This window comes from Polypterus senegalus, unplaced genomic scaffold, assembly GCF_016835505.1.
Source record: "Polypterus senegalus isolate Bchr_013 unplaced genomic scaffold, ASM1683550v1 scaffold_2306, whole genome shotgun sequence".
Taxonomy (NCBI): Eukaryota; Metazoa; Chordata; class Cladistia; order Polypteriformes; family Polypteridae; genus Polypterus; species Polypterus senegalus.
Genome location: NW_024383125.1, coordinates 1 through 19712, shown reverse-complemented (window position 1 = coordinate 19712; position 19712 = coordinate 1). Strand labels below are relative to the sequence as shown.

The 19712-nt window shown below is 41.5% G+C and overlaps 1 protein-coding gene across 1 annotated transcript; it reads left to right on the top strand.

Moving 5' to 3' along the window:
• Positions 1-1682: 1682 nt before the first annotated feature.
• On the top strand, positions 1683-19625 carry LOC120521319 (beta-klotho-like; the record flags this gene model as incomplete). The annotated part of the gene is given in 6 exon segments (XM_039743027.1): positions 1683-1751; positions 2960-3368; positions 3371-3546; positions 14385-14691; positions 14694-14895; positions 19557-19625. Coding segments are annotated over 6 exon segments (1232 nt in total), but the record flags the coding sequence as incomplete, so codon positions are not given.
• Between the last annotated feature and the right edge of the window lie 87 nt (positions 19626-19712).

The following is a 19712-nucleotide window of genomic DNA, read 5'->3' as shown; positions in this document are numbered from 1 at the left end:
CAGGCATTCCCGCGATGTTGCTGTGTGGGATGCGCTATATATATTCGAGCAGCACAAGACGTAATTGAACTGTGTGTGTATTTCCTATCAAGACGTTATTTTATTAATTATAAAGAATGCGCGCCTCTTATGGAATTCATCGACGGTGCACGCTCATTTATTTTATTTTTTTGTAATCATTTTTTAGTGATGTCAAAAACAAATAAGGCAACAAAAAAGGAAAGATATTTTCATGAAGTCTGGGAAATACGTCAGGGTCTGAGGCATATTTTCTCAATTATTTGCGATAAAATAGTTTTAACATTTTAAACATTCTTTTGTAATATAGCGGCCATTTTATCCTTCTGTCCATCTATTTTTTTAAACCCACCTATTAAAACTGGAGGTCACCACGTACGGCGGGTGCAAGGCAGTTCAATGTTGTTGCTGTAGGCGGATACGCAGTGGAGATGCGGGCTCCATGAAGACAATGACTGGGGTTTATTCTGAAGGGAGTACTTCAGCACTTTAGAATATGTGCCAAGAACGTTAATTTCATATTTAATTACAAAATAAATATTTGGGTAAATTTCAATTTAACTTATATATTGTGTTCTAAAGTTTTTAAATCGCCTATTATGTATTGAATAGATGCAGCATTATCGATGTGTAGTTTGCATATTCTTCACATTCTGTGTGGCCGTATTCTCTGAATTCACATAACGTGTCTTTTGAGCTCACTGGTGAATCTGAATTGATGCAGTCTATGTGAGTCTTTTGTGTGTGCCTCTGTGCTCCTGGATACACCCGCACCTCCCTTAGCATCGATTCCTGCCTTTCAGCCAGTTTTACTGGTAATTGTAAAAGTGGATTCAGTGGGTACAATAAGTGGACAAATAGATGGACTACTTGATCAATGATAACATGAATACTGTGTGCGCCTATCTGTCTATCTATACTGTATGTATATATATATATATATATATATTCACACACAAAGAGTAAAGAGGCAAATCCTTTCCCCATGAAGATATAATTGCTAATTGGAAAAGCTAGTTTGGGCAATAGATTTGGAGCATAGTTTCATATCATTAAAGGTGAAGAGTTGAGTTTTAAAAATATTAGGAAATGTACAGAAAGATAATATAGGTTAGCCAGACAAATGGAAAGCTGTTATGCCATCTGATATAGGACTATAGCTGCAACATTATGAACTGTAGGGAGTGCAATCCAACGTTTAACAGGGTTTGAATCCCATGCCCAGTCATTTTGTGCAATTTACACATTTTGCCTCTGTCTTTGATGTTTCTTTTCAACTGTATTACAGTTTTCCTCTCCCTGCAATAAACTGGCTCCCAAACTTGCACTTATTCATGGCTGGCATCCAATATAACCTGGAAAGACTCCATTCCCCCCAACCCATGAATTTTGTTAATTAGAACATTAGAAAGATATAGAGGTCTGAGGAATGTATTTTATGTAATACCCTATCAAATGTATTAGTGACACTTTGTTGCATACAACTGCACCAAAATAAATACAAATCCTGAAAGCAAAAATGAATAGGTGTATTTCAAATTAATGACAACACATGATTGTATATTATTTAAGTGGATTTATGGCATTTATGTATACATATATATACAGTGTATATTTAATTTATGTGGCATGACTAAAAGGACAACGTGATTAACTGTGCTTAAATGGAGCTAAATGGAGCTAAAGTTCCAGTCTGGTCACTTTCTATGTGGAGCTTGCATGTTCTCCCTTTGGTATGTACATTTTACTCTGGATACTCCAGTTCTCCACCCACATTTCAAAAATATGCATATTATATTAATTTATGACTCCAAACTGGTCCTGTGTGAGTGAATGTGGGTATCAGTGTTCTTTGTGATAGATTTGTAACCCATCTGTGTTTAGTATCCTCATGATACTGAGTTGCATTAGGAAAGTTAAAAAGTAACTAGAGGGGTGGCATCTAGAAATATATTGTATTAATGTCTTTCTTTAAAGTACAAAGTGCAATATGTGACTAAGGAGAATTAGCCTATCTACTTACTGGACCTGCTAAATGTAAATGTTTAGAACCCACCACAGCAGAACCAGTTGCAAGGCAGAAACCAAAGCCAATAAGAACAAAGATACTGTTTGAAAATTATTTATGATTTTGCATTTTTAACATAATGTTTTAAATTTAATTCACACATACATATTTGAAATGTAGTATTTTAAAATCATACAGACTTAGCCTAGTTTGTTTTTTATAGCATAATTAACACTAGGCACCATTATTTATATTTGTTTCCACAAAAACTTGTAATCTGAATGAAATCATAATTAAATCAAGCATCTCTGTTGTTATATAGTAATAAAATTGCTTGTTGCAATATGTTTGATATCTTCTAAATTAGTAACTTGACAGTGTACCTTAAAGTTTACAATGAAAACACTCAGTGCACGCCTGAAATTGCTGTTTAAATTAATTAGTTTTTTTACATTAGGAAACAAAATCTAATGGTGTTCCTTTCTCATTATTGTCACAGAGTTAAACAGTCCACAGTAGGAAGGCGTGAATACAGATGCAAAGTTGCCTCCCCAGAGCGGTGCTCCCCTTGTGACCCGTGCCTGAGCTCACAGTTCAGGCTAATCATTGACAGGGAGCCTGTCTGGCTTTTCCCTAATGCAGTGACCAGGCAGTCCAGCCATTCATTGTACAGATGCAAGCCAGCCTACTGGTTGGGCACTGTAGCTCACCACTGAAACAGAATATAGGCAAGTGCTATATTTTTCTTAATTCCTCAGTATCCAAAATTTCTCTTAATGTATTGCATCATCTGTCATCATGCACCTGAGAAAATGTTTCTGTGTTATATTATTACTTTATGAAGGATTTGTAGCATGTGAAATAGGAGATGGAAGAAACGTTTGGAACAAATTTTCAGGATCCAGTCTTCCAAATGAAGCATAATATTTCCAGGCAAACCAATTCCCTAAATCTTTCCTCTGGGGTGTTGGTACAGCAGCTTTTCAGACAGAAGGAGCTTTGGACTGGAATGGTAAAGGACCTTCTATCTGGGACCATTTCATTCATTCTCCAGACTTCAGATATAATGATGCGAGTTCAAACAGTTATACATTGTGGGATAAGGACTTGGAAGCACTTAAGTACCTGGGAGTAAAATTCTATCACTTCTCCATTTCATGGCCAAGACTTTTTTCTGATGGAATAGCAAATGTTGTGAACGTAAAAGGTTTGACTTACTACAACCACCTGATTGACTCCTTGAGAGAGGAAAAGATTGAACCAGTTGTTACATTGTACCATTGGGACCTACCCTTAGCACTCCAGCTCAATTATGGGGGATGGAAAAATGAGTCCCTAATTGACATTTTAATGACTATGCAGCCTTTTGTTTTCAGGCATTTGGGAATCGTGTCAAGTACTGGCTTACAATTCACAATCCCTATCTGATTGCATGGCATGGCTATGAAACAGGTATACATGCCCCTGGGGAGACTGCAGACTCTTCGGCTGTCTTCAAAGCAGCGCACAATCTAATCAAGGTGAGCCTATTGTCCTAATACTATATCACGGGATATGTTTGTGTTTGGTCTTGTAATAATTTCAAAATAACAACAGTAGCATTTATTTATATATCAGATTTTCATACAAGCAATGTAGGTAAAAATGCTTTACAAGGGAAAGTTACATAAAAAAACAATTAATTAATATGTGTTGTAATCTGTTTAGAATATAACAAGTGAGTATTTACTGGTGCCAAATTATGCCCTGTTGAAAGGCAGCAAATGTGTTAATGTTCTTCTCTTTGTCTTATACAATTTTTATACATGTTTGTATTTTTTTACATGGCAGATTTCCCCCTGGGGACAAATACAGTTGTATCTATATATTTGTTTAATGTGACACAATTAGTTGAAGCAATAACTCATTTTTCATGAACAAGAAGTTTCAAAGCTTAATATACAGAATACAGACTGTACCTAGATTTGCAGAAGTCAGTTTCATTTCTTAGATTTTGAGGTATTTGTGTAATTTATGTTCTAGTCCATAGAAATCTGCTGATCTTTAACGTTGCTTCTCCTCATCAATAGACTAAACTTTTACAGCTGTATACACAGTTTGACGTGTAGAAATATGGTCATCTTTGTTTTAGTTGTTTTCACTCCAGCAAAATAAACATGATATTTCACTGAAAGCAGAAATCAACAATATTATCAGACAAATCAGCTTGTTTGCCTGTCTTAAGAAAGAAAAAGTCCAGTGTCATAAATATTGAAAGCAAAGTGTCCAGTCCATGTGTGAGATAGTTACAAACATAATCTAGAAGTCCAAATAATGCAAACAAATTAAATAACAACTTATATAAATGTATATAAAATACCATAATATTTTGAACTTTGAAAAAATACATACCAACAAACATTGTATTTTTTCTAGTGCAGTGGTATCATAAATATTCTTGCAGATGTTCAGTTTGGCCTGATTAATCCCAGCATTTGTGTTAATAAATATGAATAAATGTCAATTTTAATGAAGTGTTATCTATCTATTGTATTAGACATGATTTTCATATAAACAATGTGCTATACTGTATATATATATATATATATATATATATATATATATATATATATTGTAAGGACCGAGAGACAGTAGCAAGGGTTGGGGTTTTCCGGCCCATATATTGTACAGATAAACAAAAACAGGTCAAAATCATAAACAAACAGTTCATAATGCGCGCCGACTCCTGGCGTCGCGGCCATTATTGGGGAGGAGCGGAAGTGGAGGAATGTGGGAAGGACGCAAGGGAGGATGGGAAGGATGGCGTCAGGGCAAGATGGCGGAGGAAGGGCGGAAGTATCGCACTGCGGTCATCCATGCCTATGGTGCAGGGCGGTCTTTTTCCTATGAGGAAGCAGAGGGAGAAAGTTAATACCCACCATTCCCTGGCGGAGTGGTTTCCCAGGTGCTGTCGAATCAATCCGCGGCCTCCTACTGCGCGTGCGTGACCGATCCCCCTTAGCCCAGGACCGTCAGGTGGGCGGACCTAACCGAGAGGTCGTGAATACGAGAGAGGGCATCGGCATTGGCCTGAAGGGTGCCCGCCGATAAGTGACAGTGAACTTATACGGCTGTAAGTCCAGGAACCACCTGGTGACCCAGCGGATTCGACTCTTTGTGCAGGGACATCCACTGAAGTGCAGCGTGATCAGTCACCAGAGCGAACTTCGCGACCCAGCAGGTAGTACGGAGGTGGGTCACTGCCCACTTAATGGCCAAGGCCTCCCTCTCCACTGCAGCGTGCGGGTCTCCCGGTCCATCAGTTTCGGCTAAGGTACATCACAGGGTGCTCGACACCATCGGCGCTTTGGCTCAGCACGCACCCAGGCCTGTGTCGGCGTCGGTCTGGAGAATAAGCGGGAGCCCAAAATCGGGCGTCCGTAACACAGGTGCCGGCGTTAGGGCCTTCTTTAGGTCACTGAGCGCGTGTTCTGCTTTGTCGGTCCACACCACGTATAGGGGCGCCCTTTTTGTCAGGTCAGTCAAGGGTGCTGCTCTTTCGGAGAAGCGGGAACAAACCGGCGGTAGTAACCCGCAAGCCCCAAGAAAGCCTGCACCTGTTTCTTGGTACTCGGACGGGGCCATTCTAAGATGTCTTTCACTTTGGAGCTCTGTGGCCGCACCTGTCCTTGTCCCACGAGGTAGCCTAAATATTTGGCCTCCTTTAATCCAAAAACACTTCCGGGGTTTATGCGGAGGCGGCTTTAGCCAGTGTTGGAGGACAGCTGCGACCTGCAGTAGATGCTCCTCCCAGGTGCGGAATAGATGACAGCGTCATCCAGGTAAGCGGCACTATAGGACTGGTGGGCGTCAGCACTCTATCTACCAGGCGTTGGAAGGTCGCGGGCCCGTGCAGCCCAAATGGGAGGACCTTGTACTGCCAGTGCCCGCTAGGGGTGCTAAAGGCCGTTTTCTCCTTTGCGGATGCCGTTAAAGGAATTTGCCAATACCCTTTTGTCATGTCAAGGGTAGTCAGATATCGAGCCGTACCCAGCCGCCAAGGAGGTCGTCAATGCGGGGCATGGGGTAGGCATCGAACTTGGAGATCTGATTCAGGCGTCTAAAGTCATTACAGAACCTCCAGGAGCCGTCTGGCTTGGAGGCGAGGACAATAGGGCTGGACCAGGGACTATGGCTCTCTTCAATTATGTCCATGTCCAACATACGTTTCACCTCCAGTTCGACCTCTGCGCGTTTTGCCTCCGGAGTCGGTAGGGCCTCTCGGACGATTACCCGGGCTCCGTGACTATATCGTGCTCAATCAGCGGTCCGGCGGGTGACTCGCTCACTACCTCGGGGATGGCTCGGAGTGTTTGGGCTAACTCCTGCCGCTGCTTGGGGTCAGCTCTTCACGAGGTTAAGGGCAGTTGTGCTTGCGAAAGGGAGAGTGACCTACGGGGCTGGGAAGCTCCTCTCTATCTCTCAGGGCTTTAACAGGTTGACATGATAGATCCTCTCACTTTCGATCGGCGGTTGGGCTGTTTTACCAAATAGTCGGCGAGTCCTTTCTCTCCTTAACCTCGTAAGGCCCTTGCCAGTGGCGAGCAGCTTCGAGTGGGAGGTCGGGGCGAGCACCATAACTTCGGTCCCAGGCGGAACTCCCTGAGGGCGGAGTTGCGGTTGTAACACCGGGCCTGCGCTGCTTGCGCCGAGTCCGTGCTCTTTTAGGAGGGCCTGATCTTTGTGAGTGGTCGGCGCGGTTGCTCACGTACTCAAAATATTAGAGGAGGGAAGAGCCTCGGCCTCCCAGCCTTCTTTTAGGATGTCGAGGATTCCCGGGGTTGTCGCCCGTATAGTAATTCAAAGGGGAGAAGCCCGTAGAGGCCTGGGGTACCTCCCGGTAGGCAAAAGCACGGCGGGAGGAGCTGGTCCCAGTTCCTGCCGTCAGCGCTGACTACCTTGCGGAGCATCTGCTTAAGCGTCTGATTAAATCGCTCGACCAACCCGTCAGTTTGCGGGTGATAGACTGGCGCTTTCAGGTGCTTTATCTGCAGTAATTTGGCCACCTCCTTGAGCGTATCCGAAGTGAAGGCGTACCCTGGTCGTGAGGACCTCCTTGGGTATGCCCGCGTGAAACAAGTTAACCAGTTCCGTGCGATGCTTTTAGTATTAGCGGGCGCGGGGAACCGCCTCTGGGTACCGGGTGGCATAGTCCACCATGACTAGGATATACTTGTGGCCACGGGTTGAGGGCTTCAGGGGTCCCACCAAATCGACCCCTATCCTTTCAAAGGGATGTCCACGAGGGAATAGGGACTAGAGGAGCACGGTCCCTCCTAGGAATCTGGCGGGTCTGGCACTCGGACAGGATTGACAGAACCGCCCGGACCTCCTCATTGATCCCAGGCCAGTAAAAGCGAGCTTAATCCTCTCCAGTGTTTTTGGCCCGAGGTGGGCCTAGGAGGTGAGCATGTGCCAACTTCGCATATCTCCGCCCGGAAGGTGCAGCGGAATTAGCAACAACTTCCGCACCTCGCCCTCATGGGTAGCCACTTTCGGTACAACAGATCATTTCAAGGACAAAGAAGGGTTCCAGCGGTGTGGATCCGTCCGCTGTCGAGCTGTTAGGCAGAACAATCGCGTTCGGGCAAAGCGCGGGAGTCATCATTCCACTGCTCCCTCTTAAAGGAGGCGGCGTGGACGAAATTGATGGTCCAGGCCGCGAGAGGTCTTGGGGCCTGGGCCGGGAGAGTTCCCTGGCTAGTCCCTTCTCGGCGGAATCTTCGGGTCAAGGTCCGTAGCCACGGAAGGTCCCCGAGACACCAGCGCCCATAGGGCCTGCCCTTGTGCGGCGTGGAGGCCGCGGGAGGGTTGCCTTTTCCCCTCATGACAAGATCCAGCGAGGCCCCGGGAGCGGCGAATGGCTTACCGCTGATTCTTTTAGACCAGTCTTGTCCCAGGATCACTGGGAAGTGGGGGTCAGGTAACACAGCGACCGTCATTTGGATTGGTTCCCCCTTCCAGGTAAGATAGCAGTGGCGGAGCGATATGACCTAGTCCCCCATGTACACAGGTAACCAACAAATGTTGCTTTAACCACTGTTGCGGTAAGGCAAGCGGCGAGCAACAATGGTAATGTTGCTGCGGAATCAAACAAAGCCACCACGGCGTGCCCATTTAGCAACACCACTCCCGTGTTCGGACTCGCCAAGGGATGCGGCGGGTACAATACCTCTCCGTTGATGTCCAGCTGCAGTCCATAGGCTCCGGGGCGATGTGATGGGGGCAGTTTGGCAGCAGGTGGCCGGTCTCGCCACACTTGAAACAGCGGCGGACCCGGCCTCTCTTTGGCTCTGGCTGGCGCTTCTGCAGCGCGTCGAGGGGCTCGGGGTGGCCGCCCGTCCCTGCGGTTCCAGCGAGCAGGCTTTTCTGACCCCCAAGTGGAGGACCGCCAACTGGCGCTCCAGGGCGTCGAGGAGGCCCGACATGTTTGATAAGCGTGCCCGGACCTGCTGGGCGAGGGAACTGGGCATTGCATTGACCAGGCCTTCACAGGCCACCCGCTCGGCGACTTTCCGCCCGTCGGGGCTCTCTGGCGTAGCCAGCGGCCCATCTTGCCCCAGAACTTCGAGCGCCTGGGCGGCGGGCACCGGGTCAAAGACCCAGTTCCGCCATTGCCGCCTGCTGGCCGGGCTAATGCCGTAGCGGGCCAATATTTGGGCTTGAGGAGGTGCGTAATTAGCGGCCTCCTCCTCAGGGAGGTCATAATAGGCCAGCGCGTCCCTTTAGGTATGGCGCCAAGATGGGCGCCCACTTTCGGACCGCTGCCACTCGTTCGGGTGGCCGTCCTCTCAAACATGCCCAGGTAGGCATCGGCGTCCTCGAAGGGCCCGCCGGTACCATAGGAGGCGGCTGCCTGGCGGGTCTGGTCTCGCCCGTTGGGCTTCCACTAACCTGGCCGTGGCCTCCAGCTCCCGGTTGGTAGCGGCTTGCGCTTGCTGCAGGGCCTGGAGCTGGGCGTTCATTCCTGCAGCACGGTGTTCAGGTCCTGTCCCTCCGTCATTCCGGGATCTCTATCCTGCCGCTCGCCAGTTGTAAGGACCGAGAGACAGTAGCAAGGGTTGGGGTTTTCCGGCCCGTATATTGTACAGATAAACAAAAACAGGTCAAAATCATAAACAAACAGTTCATAATGCGCGCGCGCGACTCCTGGCGTCGCGGCCATTTTATTGGGGAGGAGCGGAAGTGGAGGAATGTCGGGAAGGACGCAAGGGAGGATGGGAAGGATGGCGTCAGGGCAAGATGGCGGAGGAAGGGCGGAAGTATCGCTGCGGTCATCCATGCCTATGGTGCAGGGCGGTCTTTTTCCTATGAGGAAGCAGAGGGAGAAAGTTAATACCCCACCATTCCCTGGCGGAGTGGTTTCCCAGGTGCTGTCGAATCAATCCATGACCTCCTACTGCGTGTGCGTGTCTATATATATATATATACTATAGTTTATAGTTCTAGTACCATGGTAGAACTGCAGTTCAGGCTACTGCCCCACCGTCCTGATATATGCATTCAAATCCTACCCAGGTGACTATCTGTTGTAGAGATAGTAAGTTCTGTGTGGGTTGCTCCTATGTACTTAATTTCCTCCCACAACCCAAAAATATAAATGTCTGGCTGACTATCAGCTCTATCGCCTGATGTGAGTGTGTGTCCTTGAGTGTGTTCAACAATGGACTTGCGTCATGTTATTGAGATAGCCTCAGGGTTCACATGACCTTTTAATGGAAAAGGTGATTCTAAAAAATCCATCTTTAAAAGTTATTTCATTTATTTCAATTAATGTTTTCCCCAAATATAATAAATGGCAGTGTGACATTATGGCTAAGGAATTAGGCCCTAAACCACAAGGTTGCCCTTTCAATTCCTTCCTCCCTTAACTCAGCTAATTTGCCTGTGGTATAAGTTATATATTTAAACAGTTGCACTATGCATTTATTTTTGTAAAGAGCCATAGAATGGCATTTGTAATAGAAAGACACTATATTAGGTCAACTTTATTTGCATTATACTTATAATTTAAAATATATATAATCACTTATTCTGGTAGAGTATATTTCTCTAATATGATATAGTACATTTTTGTATTGATTATGCAACATGTATGCCCAAAATATGTACTATCAAAGGAATAGTTTTCACAAAATATATACCACATTTATATTTAAATACTTGTGAATATACACTATAAAATAAATATACGAATGGAGTAGATGCAGTATTTCACACATGTATTTCTTCAGAAGTAAAATATGGAAAGAAAAATTGTTGCTACTAGGATCATGCTTTTTTTGCAATATGAATTTCTTCTCACAATGCCATAGAAACTAAACTGAAAGGGTCCTTTTCATTTAGTCAATAGGTACTGTAAGTTTTTTTGGAATTTGGCAGGCTTCCCAGTATGGGAGTATGTTAACTTGTAATTGTTGATTTCAGCTTACAATCTAAATTTATTTAAATAGCTGTAGCCAGTCATGTGCTACTTTGTTAATGACCATATTTGCTTAAGGTCACCTTAAAAAATTATGAGGCAAACTTTTTATGGAAAAGCAAGCAGTATACTTTTTAGTCCAGAGAATGGAGGTGGTCTGGTTAAACAAATGTTTAACATAATTGTTTATGGTACTGTCGATTAAAACCAATTAGTTAATTCTGCTCTATTACAGATTTTGTGAGTAAAACATAAAAGCAATGTAAGACTTCTGATGTTATCATACTAATCTATTTTATTTGATCATCTTTAATCAGCTGGTTATGATCATAGGCATCAGCTTCACCTGACCCTGAATTGGATAAGAGAGTTTGAAATTGGATGAATGGATATCAAAATTGTGATGATGCTTCATTTTTTCATATTCATTTGTACTGTGGCAGCATCAATGCTACACATTTGCTGCCATGCTTTTCCAAGTTATGTACAGTTGTCCTTTAGCTAACTTCTCATGAGGGCAAAGGCACAAATTGTAATCAAATTTAAGGAATATGCTAGTGTGGTATGAATACTTAACTTTCAGGTATAAACAAACACTACGCACCACAAAAACTTTTTATTTGTCACTAGTGTAAGATTTTTCTTTTGTTTTCTAAAAATTAGCCTGTGCTATATTCAATAAAACATGTATCTTCTAAGGGCTGCCTCGCAGTAAGGAGACCTGGGTTCGCTTCCCGGGTCCATTCTGCATGGAGTTTGCATGTTCTCTCCATGTCTGCGTGTGTTTCCTCCCACAGTCGAAAGACGTGCAGGTTAGGTGCATTGACGATCCTAAGTTGTCCTTAGTGTGCTTGGTGTGTGTGTACACGCCCTGTGGTGGCTGGCACACTGCCCAGGATTTGTTCCTGCCTTTTGACCTGTGCTGACTGGGATTGGCTTCAGCAGACCCCTGTGTTAGGATATAGCGGTTTGGATAATCATTGACTGACTGTTTTTCTATATTAGGATTCTGTAAAACACTAAAGCAAATTAACAGCATGACATCACTTTAGTGTTGTTTTTTGTGTGCTCCAAGATTCTTTACTTAAAAAAAAACCTGATCATACACTACTATTTCCAGTTACTTCAAAATAGTATCTGTTCATTTACTAATTTTTCTGAAACAACATTTTCTGTGTTATGTTGTGTGGAGCCAAACATATCATCCTGAATTATTCATGTAATGAGAAATTCAGTTTTAGAGGGTTTTCTCCAGGTACTCAAGTTCTATTACTGCATACTTGAAAACTGGTCATGTTCAGGTAACTGGTTACTCTAAAGCAGAAGTGTCTGTGGGTGTGTGAGTATGTCCTTTGATGGACTGGATAGCTTCCTGCCTTGCACACAGCGCTACCAAGGTATACTCCACCTCCTTATCACCTTGAAATAAAGTTGGTTTAGTAGTAAATGGATGAGCACTAAAAAGCATCATGTTTTCATGACATTTCAGAGTGAATAAATATATTTAAAGTAACACTCTATGGAGTTTTTATTGTTCAAGTGTTTAATCAAGGAAGAAAACAAACCTCTGATTTGCTTATAAGGAGTTTAAATATATGTGTAACTAAAGAATGGCAGTAGCCTAAAGTCAAACTATATGTAAATTTACAAGTTTTGTAAACTAAATGCCACTATTAACATATTAACACAAATGCATGTTAAATAACTGTTGTCTGTGATGTTGAAAGAGTTGAAAGAAATCCCCATGTAAGCCTTTTGCAGCTTTTATGGGTTTTCTTATTGATTGCCATTTCTGACCTACAACAAGCAGACTGTAGTGCTCTTTGAGTCAGAATTAAAGTTCAAAGGACTTCCATATCTACTTGTGCTGTTGTCAGGTACTTTCATGGTATTGAGAACTAAGCATAAATATTTCCTTTTCTTATGCTGAGAAATATAGAATGTTTAAATTGTGGTCTCTGGTAATTATTTGTATTCTAGACAGTGTATTGCATATGTCACAATGGGATTTTAAAAAATATTTTATAATATTGTTACATGTGTACATGTTGGAAATTACAATACTTATTTTATGAAGTCTGCCTGACACTCACTAAGAAAGGCAGAGTGCAAACAAATGAATGAATGTCTTAAAATGCTTTTAAGCAAAAACTTTTTAGTGGATATTAAAGCAGATAATTGAATTGATCATCCTTCAATTATCTTTATTTGCTTTGTGTCTCAGAGCACAAAGATCACAGGTCACAACAGTATCAGATGTTAATCGATCATAGGTTACTTTAACACACACACACACACACACACACACACAATGTGCCAATTTATATTTCCCTTTTACCTTACTACTTGTATTTTATGGAGGTGGTATGAAAAAGTCTCTGGATTGGAGTGCAGTCTTCTGGAGATGTAAGTGCCGCCATGCATCAAATGTAAATATGAGTTGAATGCACACCTGTTCTTCATTTTTTGGTGACTATCCCTTAAACCACTGGTTCCCAAACTCGGTCCTGGGGACCCACTGTGGCTGCAGGTTTTTGTTTCCCACCAGATTCATAATCAGTGATAATTATCGATTACAACTGATCTCATTTAATTAGCTGGTCTTTTTTATTCTTCTCTTATTCTGAATTCAGAAAAACACAACAGTATGGTTTTTACATTTATAAGACACTTTTGTTGAAGCACATTACCTGCATTTTGAGGGAGTGTCAGTTGTGGCACTATAGTACTTTTGTTGTTTTCCTATTTTTTTCCCCTTTTCCTGTGTAGTTTGCTCCTTTCTTTTAACCCTAATAGTGACAATTAACAACCAGCATAGCAGACACCTGGGATGATGAAAGCTGCAACGACCCACTAATTAGAAAATAATCAATTAAATAACCAGAGCACCTGGAAAAGCGGAATGAAAATTAGGTTGAAAATACTGTTAACAACTTTAAAAAATTACATATTCCCCATATAACTGCGTAGTCCATTTTAATAAAAAAAATCTACCAAGCTTAGTTTTGTAATCTCTACATTGATTCCAAAACACAGAAACTGGGAAATAACGACTCACTTAATTAGGCTAAGAGTCCAATTAAAACGGATGTTGGTTGGAACAAAAACCAGCAGCCACAGTGGGTCCCCAGGACCGAGTTTGGGAACCACTGCCTTAAACAATATGCAGACAAACTCTAGAAACAGTTCAAAGAATCTGAAATGCATCAGAATCATTAGTTCTTCATTCATTGATTGTATTTTAACACTAACAGGAATAGGTTTTAAAATAAAATGTTCACATGTTGTTGAAACTGACCTGATAACCTCATGATGTAAAGAAAGTGGATTCAAGATGGAAACCGGAAGCACTTCTTTACACCAAGGTTCATGACAACCTGAAACTACCTGACTGTTTTTTTTTTTAAAAAAAGGCGTGGATGAGACATTTGGAAAGATTATCAAACACAACAAACTTGATAGCCTGAATGGCTGCTGATTATTTAAACATTCCTACTTTCTAAGTTAATAATCCATCAGAAGGCAAACCTTATAGATCTCAGTATAAATAAATATAATGAGAAACCACATACTGCTTCAAAGTCTCAGACTCATGGTAAATTTGTAAAATGAGAGACCCCTGTTGAATGTTTTATGAGACAGGCATTGGGCAAGTGTTTACAGCTTTGGTTCTTTCTTTTTGTTGATAATAAAGGCTGTACATATTGATTCCAGTTTGAACTTTAAGTTTAAATGATATACTCAGAGACAATTCAAAGAGTACAATCTGACAGCGCCCAAGACAAAACTACCCAACACTTACACGCAATTCTTTGAACAACATGATCCTCATGTATTGACAAGTAATATGCAAAAAATATGTATCTGCTGATCTTCTTTGTTCTCTTTTATTTCCAGGCCCATGCAAAAGTATGGCACACTTACGATCGTCACTTTCGTCACACACAACATGGTTTTGTGTCTCTCACTTTAGGCTCACACTGGGCTGAGCCGAAGAAAGGAAATCTTAATGATTTCACTATTGAAAGCTGCCACCAGTCGGTGCAAGCAGTACTGGGATGGTTTGGAAAACCAGTCTTCGGGGATGGTGACTACCCTACTGTGATAAAACAGAAGATTAAGCATTGGATGCCATCCTTCACAGCAAGTGAGAAAAAATACATTAGGGGAACTGCTGACTTCTTTGCTTTTTCATTTGGACCTAACAACTTTACGTCCCAAGTACTTTTGTAAAATATGGTCAGCCAGATTCTCTAAGCATAAGGCAGGCTCTGAACTGGATAAAATTGGAATACAACAATCCCAGAATTCTTATTGCGGAAAATGGATGGTTTACAAACAGTAATATTAAGACCGAAGATACAAGCTCTATCTTTTTGATTAAATGGTTTCTTAATGAGATTTTGCAAGGTGAGTCAAGGAATTGCATGGTGAAGTCTATGCATGGTTCTTTTAGAAAATGATGAGGTAAACAAGTAACTCCTGATTACTTTTCATTATAGTTCCTAAAGTCTTGTTTTTGCCTTTTGTCTTATGGTCATAGCATGCCTTCTGGCTGTTGTACCAAAGCTTACTATTTATTGTACTTTATTGAATACTTTATATTTCTTACATTTGTTTCACATGCGGTGCCTATTCTCTCCCATTTTTACAAATATTTTGAAAGGAGGTATTGTTTCAAGAGTGAAAGCAAATATTTAAACTGATCTTGAGGTAACTGGTCTCATCAACAAAGTCAAGTGGCAAATATGTATTATAATTCATTGATGAGTTCTAGTTTAGCCTGTTGTTAGATTGGCGTCCATCCATAGTTAATATTGTGTTGTGTACTGCTATACGTTCTGGCTTTCCACACACACCACTCTGTTTTTAATAAGTGTCCCATTGTTTTATTTAACCTGTTGAGTTTTGGAGGTTTTGACCATTTGCAGCACCTGCAAATTACAAATGATTAAATGAACTCACCAGACACCATACTCTGACAAAATATACCTACACATTGCTCTAAAATTTCCTAAAAATCAATAACATTCACACATAAGAGTTTCATACCAGAAAAGGGATAAAGATCCTGAAATGTTCCAAACAAAGTACCTTGACCACCAACTGCTTTATTTATTTGAATATTAGTTTGCACAACATACTCATATCAAAAAGAACACTCCAGGCCTGACTATATGATTTTTCATCCCTCTTTACCAAGTAAAGATGGTTTCTATGCCTACCCACCGAACAAGTACTCTAAAAAGAATGCATTTTTCACATTCTGCTTCTCTCTCATTTCATTGGCACACCAGATGACCAGATGGGCTATTGCTCAAACTGTACTTCCAGTTCTAGTAACATAGGAACGTAGGCCATCAGGTAGTTTTAAATACCCTCTTAGGGTCACTTGCAGTCAATCACCTCCGGGGATGGTTGTCCTAATACTAGTAGTACAACAGAATAAGAGAATAAAATGACTCTTGATTGCCCTTAAGAGTCAAGTTTCCAAGGTAAATTTTCAGCTGTTCATTATTTTAACTATGTTGTCTCCTAGCTAATGAGTGCAAGGTAATGGCCTCTATCAGTCCCCAGCAAGCTTGTTCTTAATTGGGCAACCCATCCTCAGCACCAACTAGTAGCCACAGCCTCCCACCTGCTCTTCCTAGTAATTTCTAAGTCACCTGCATTTTAACATCACAGGAATATTGCATACTTCTGTCCTGACCAAATCTTGCTCTATCACATATTAGTGTACCAGCGTGTGCCACTACTGCTCAGCACACATTCAGATATAACAAGCTCTTAGTACCTCTATATTCCCACACTGGCATTTGCAGGAACACTCCTGCTGCTATTGTGCTCTGTCTTGGAGGTTCAATGTGGAAATTTGGCTTCCCTGTATCATCCTGTAAACCTAACAATCTCTTGTCAGTTGGTTACCTACAGTATAGTGAAAAAATTATACAGTACCATCCAGTAGTATTAGCATGAAGGTGTCCTTATGCATACTTTATTGTGGCTAAATCAAAGGCTCAGAAATATCTGCCCCAAAGTATTTGAAGCAGACAAACACCTCCACCAATTTTCAACATTGACAGTCAAGCTACAGGTCTGGGCGGTTTCCATAACATAAAAGACTTCCATGCTGGGCCACGGCACCCATCTTTCCTTATGTTTTTGCTTATTTTACTTCTTCCATCTATACAACAATGAAACAACACTAATCACAATATAGTAAACATTGTTGAGTTGAGATGTACCTTTGGTCATTCAGTACAAAAAGTGAAACCAGCGATTCAGGAAGCAATATACAAGATGTCTTCATGGATTAGTGCCACTTGAAAAAGCAGTAATTCAGCACTGGTGAGAACCACAAGACATTTATTAAGTCATGTGCAGGTGTTTTAAATAATGATTACAGGTTATTATATTAACAGTATGTAACAATTAGACTTGAATGTGACCATTTTTATCAGGTATCATATTTTTTTATTTAAAAAAAGGTGATTTTTAGACGATTGAGCTGTTTTTAATAAAGAAAGAAAATGTATGCTTGTAAATAAGGGTGATGAAAGACACATAAAAGTAAAGAGAGGGCAAGAGCAGCTGATACTTTGTAAAAACCGTGGCCTTTCTTAGATATGGCCATTGGCATCTATCATAGTAGCACAAACACCTGGTGTTATGTAAGGTTAATTGTTTTGTTCTTCCAATGAGCTGACAGTGCACATTGTAAACGTTGTGCTTTGCTGCACTTTGTCATATTGCCACTTCTCAGCTTGTCTATTGCATATGTTTAAAGAAATAGGATTTATCTTCCTGGTACTGATTACTTGCATAGAGATTGACTAGTGATGATCACTGAGGTGCAAGTAATCTGCTTTGACCTCAAACCTACTCCAAACTGCTACACGTGCAATGATTTTAATAAGCAATGCAAATGACCTGAAAAATGAAATTTTCACAGCGAAAATATTATGAAGGAAGTTTATAATGAAGGTGGTTGGAAATGATGTTGTCAGGCAACATAATTGTTAGGAATCTGGCTTGCTATTAGGAGCTTACAGTAAAATATATGACAACCCCATAAGCCTGAATTAAATCAAGCAGGTCAGAGAATGTTGTGTTATATACAGTCACTGAGCCAGTTACAGTATTAAGAACTCTACACTAATGCCTGTGCGGTTTCTTTTGTTCTCAAAATAACCTTAGTTCTTTCTGCCATGGATTCCACAGTATATTGGAAACATTCTTGTGAGGTTCTGGTCCATTGCTGTGTTCCGTGGTCTTGGACTATTTGGAGCTCCGACTTGTGACATTCACCTTCCCCTTTCAGTGTATTCATGCTACTTGACTTTTTGAGAAAACAAGGTCACCGTTGATTTGTTATTTTGTCTTCAAAAAACAATTAAAGATAAGTGGAATTTTGTGAAAATAAATAGCAAAATAAATGTATTAAATGTATATCACTTCACTCCAAGCACAATTTGACCAAAAAATTTCAATTCAGGCTGACCAGGTTATATATTTTATTTTAAACAAGAAAAGTCAGCATTACTTCCTAAGTTGGACGATTCAGATAGATTTATTTTGTCCGAATTGTCTGACTTTGTATTTTATTTCCAATATGGTAGGACATTCATGAAATTTCTGACTTAGCAACTTAATGCAATTTCTACAGATTTATTAGTTACGTGCATGCTGTTAATCTTCCGTTCTGTCACAACCCAAAAGGTCTTCTACTGGATTCAGATCTGGTGACTGAGAAGGCCACAGAAGAACACTGAACTTGTTGTCATGTTCATTAAACTTGTTTGAGATCCCATTTGGTTTGTGACATGCAGGGCGTATCCTTTAGAAGATGGATAAGTGGTGTCCGTGAAGGGATACACATAGTTGGCAACAATACTCAAAAAGCTGTGGAATTAAAGCAATGATTGATTGGTATTAACAGGCCCATAGTGTCATGTCAGGTCAGGTTGGGGGAGCATGCACTGGTACAGTGCGTTCCCACACCCACCACAGGACTAAACAGCTCAGGATCCCAAATTGGCAATCCCCCAGGGAGACACACAATCTAGTCCTACCCTCTGGAAATTACCATCTATTTGCTACAGCCAGGTGTTACATGGGTGTGACCTTGCCCTGGTCCAGCCCCTTGAGTCCTCAGCAATGAGGATCCTGCAAGATAGATTACCCTCGGGGAATCGCGCCACATGGAGTGGTGACGTGACTGATGCTCCCTCACAATGCAGGTAATGTGCCTCAATCGGGACTCTATGAGCAGCCTCTCGTTTGACACAAAGCCAAATCAGCAATACCAAGGACTCTAGAAGAGACACAGCACCGAATGAGTCAGTCTTTGTCTCAGATCACTGGATAGTGTTCATATCTTGCAACCATATAGCAAAACAGGAAACACCAGGACTCTAAAGACTTGAATCTTAATCCTTTGCAAAGATATCGGAGCTCCACAAACCCCTTTCCGGCAACTTCTTGACCCCATGTTCTCTCAATCCATCTACATGCGTAGTAAGAACCACCAGAGTCATCCATAGTGTACCAAGAAAAACATTTGTATTATTTAAGAGCTCAGCAATCCACTCATTTACTTTTCTCCCTTGTCTATTTTTGTAAACAATACGAGGAATACTAGCACTTGCATTATTAGATCAGGGACAATTGTTGTCCTCAGGGTCATAAGACTACTCATCAGCATTTTGGGCGAACATTATAGAGTGCACCTGATGTGTATTTTTATAAATCTTATCTGGCTTTGTTTGGGTGTTGTAGTAGTTGTTTTTTTGTTGGTAATTTGCTCAGTAAATTAGTCTCAGGAGAGATGCAAGTAAGAACTGCATTCTATTATGCATAATACGAAGACAATAAATGTAGACTTGAACTTGAATACCAGGACAGCTCTACTGTTTGAGCCACTATGCAATCTCCATTAGTTATTAATATAGTATTTAAACATGGGTAATCAATGAGTTCATGTTGATTTTGACCTTGGTTGCTGCTGGTTTCATGAAATCAAAATTTGTTTTCTGAAAGATTTATATTCCCTTTCTTTTAATTATTCACGGCTATCATTCATGATGATGTGAAGGTGTTTACCTATACTGCCTGGTCCTTGGTGGATGGCTATGAATGGTCATGCTTAGTATCAGAGGACTTTCGTGACCTCGCAGCAAGGAAAAAAGTCCCAAAAAGAAAAACCTATCCAGCATGGCCTCCCCG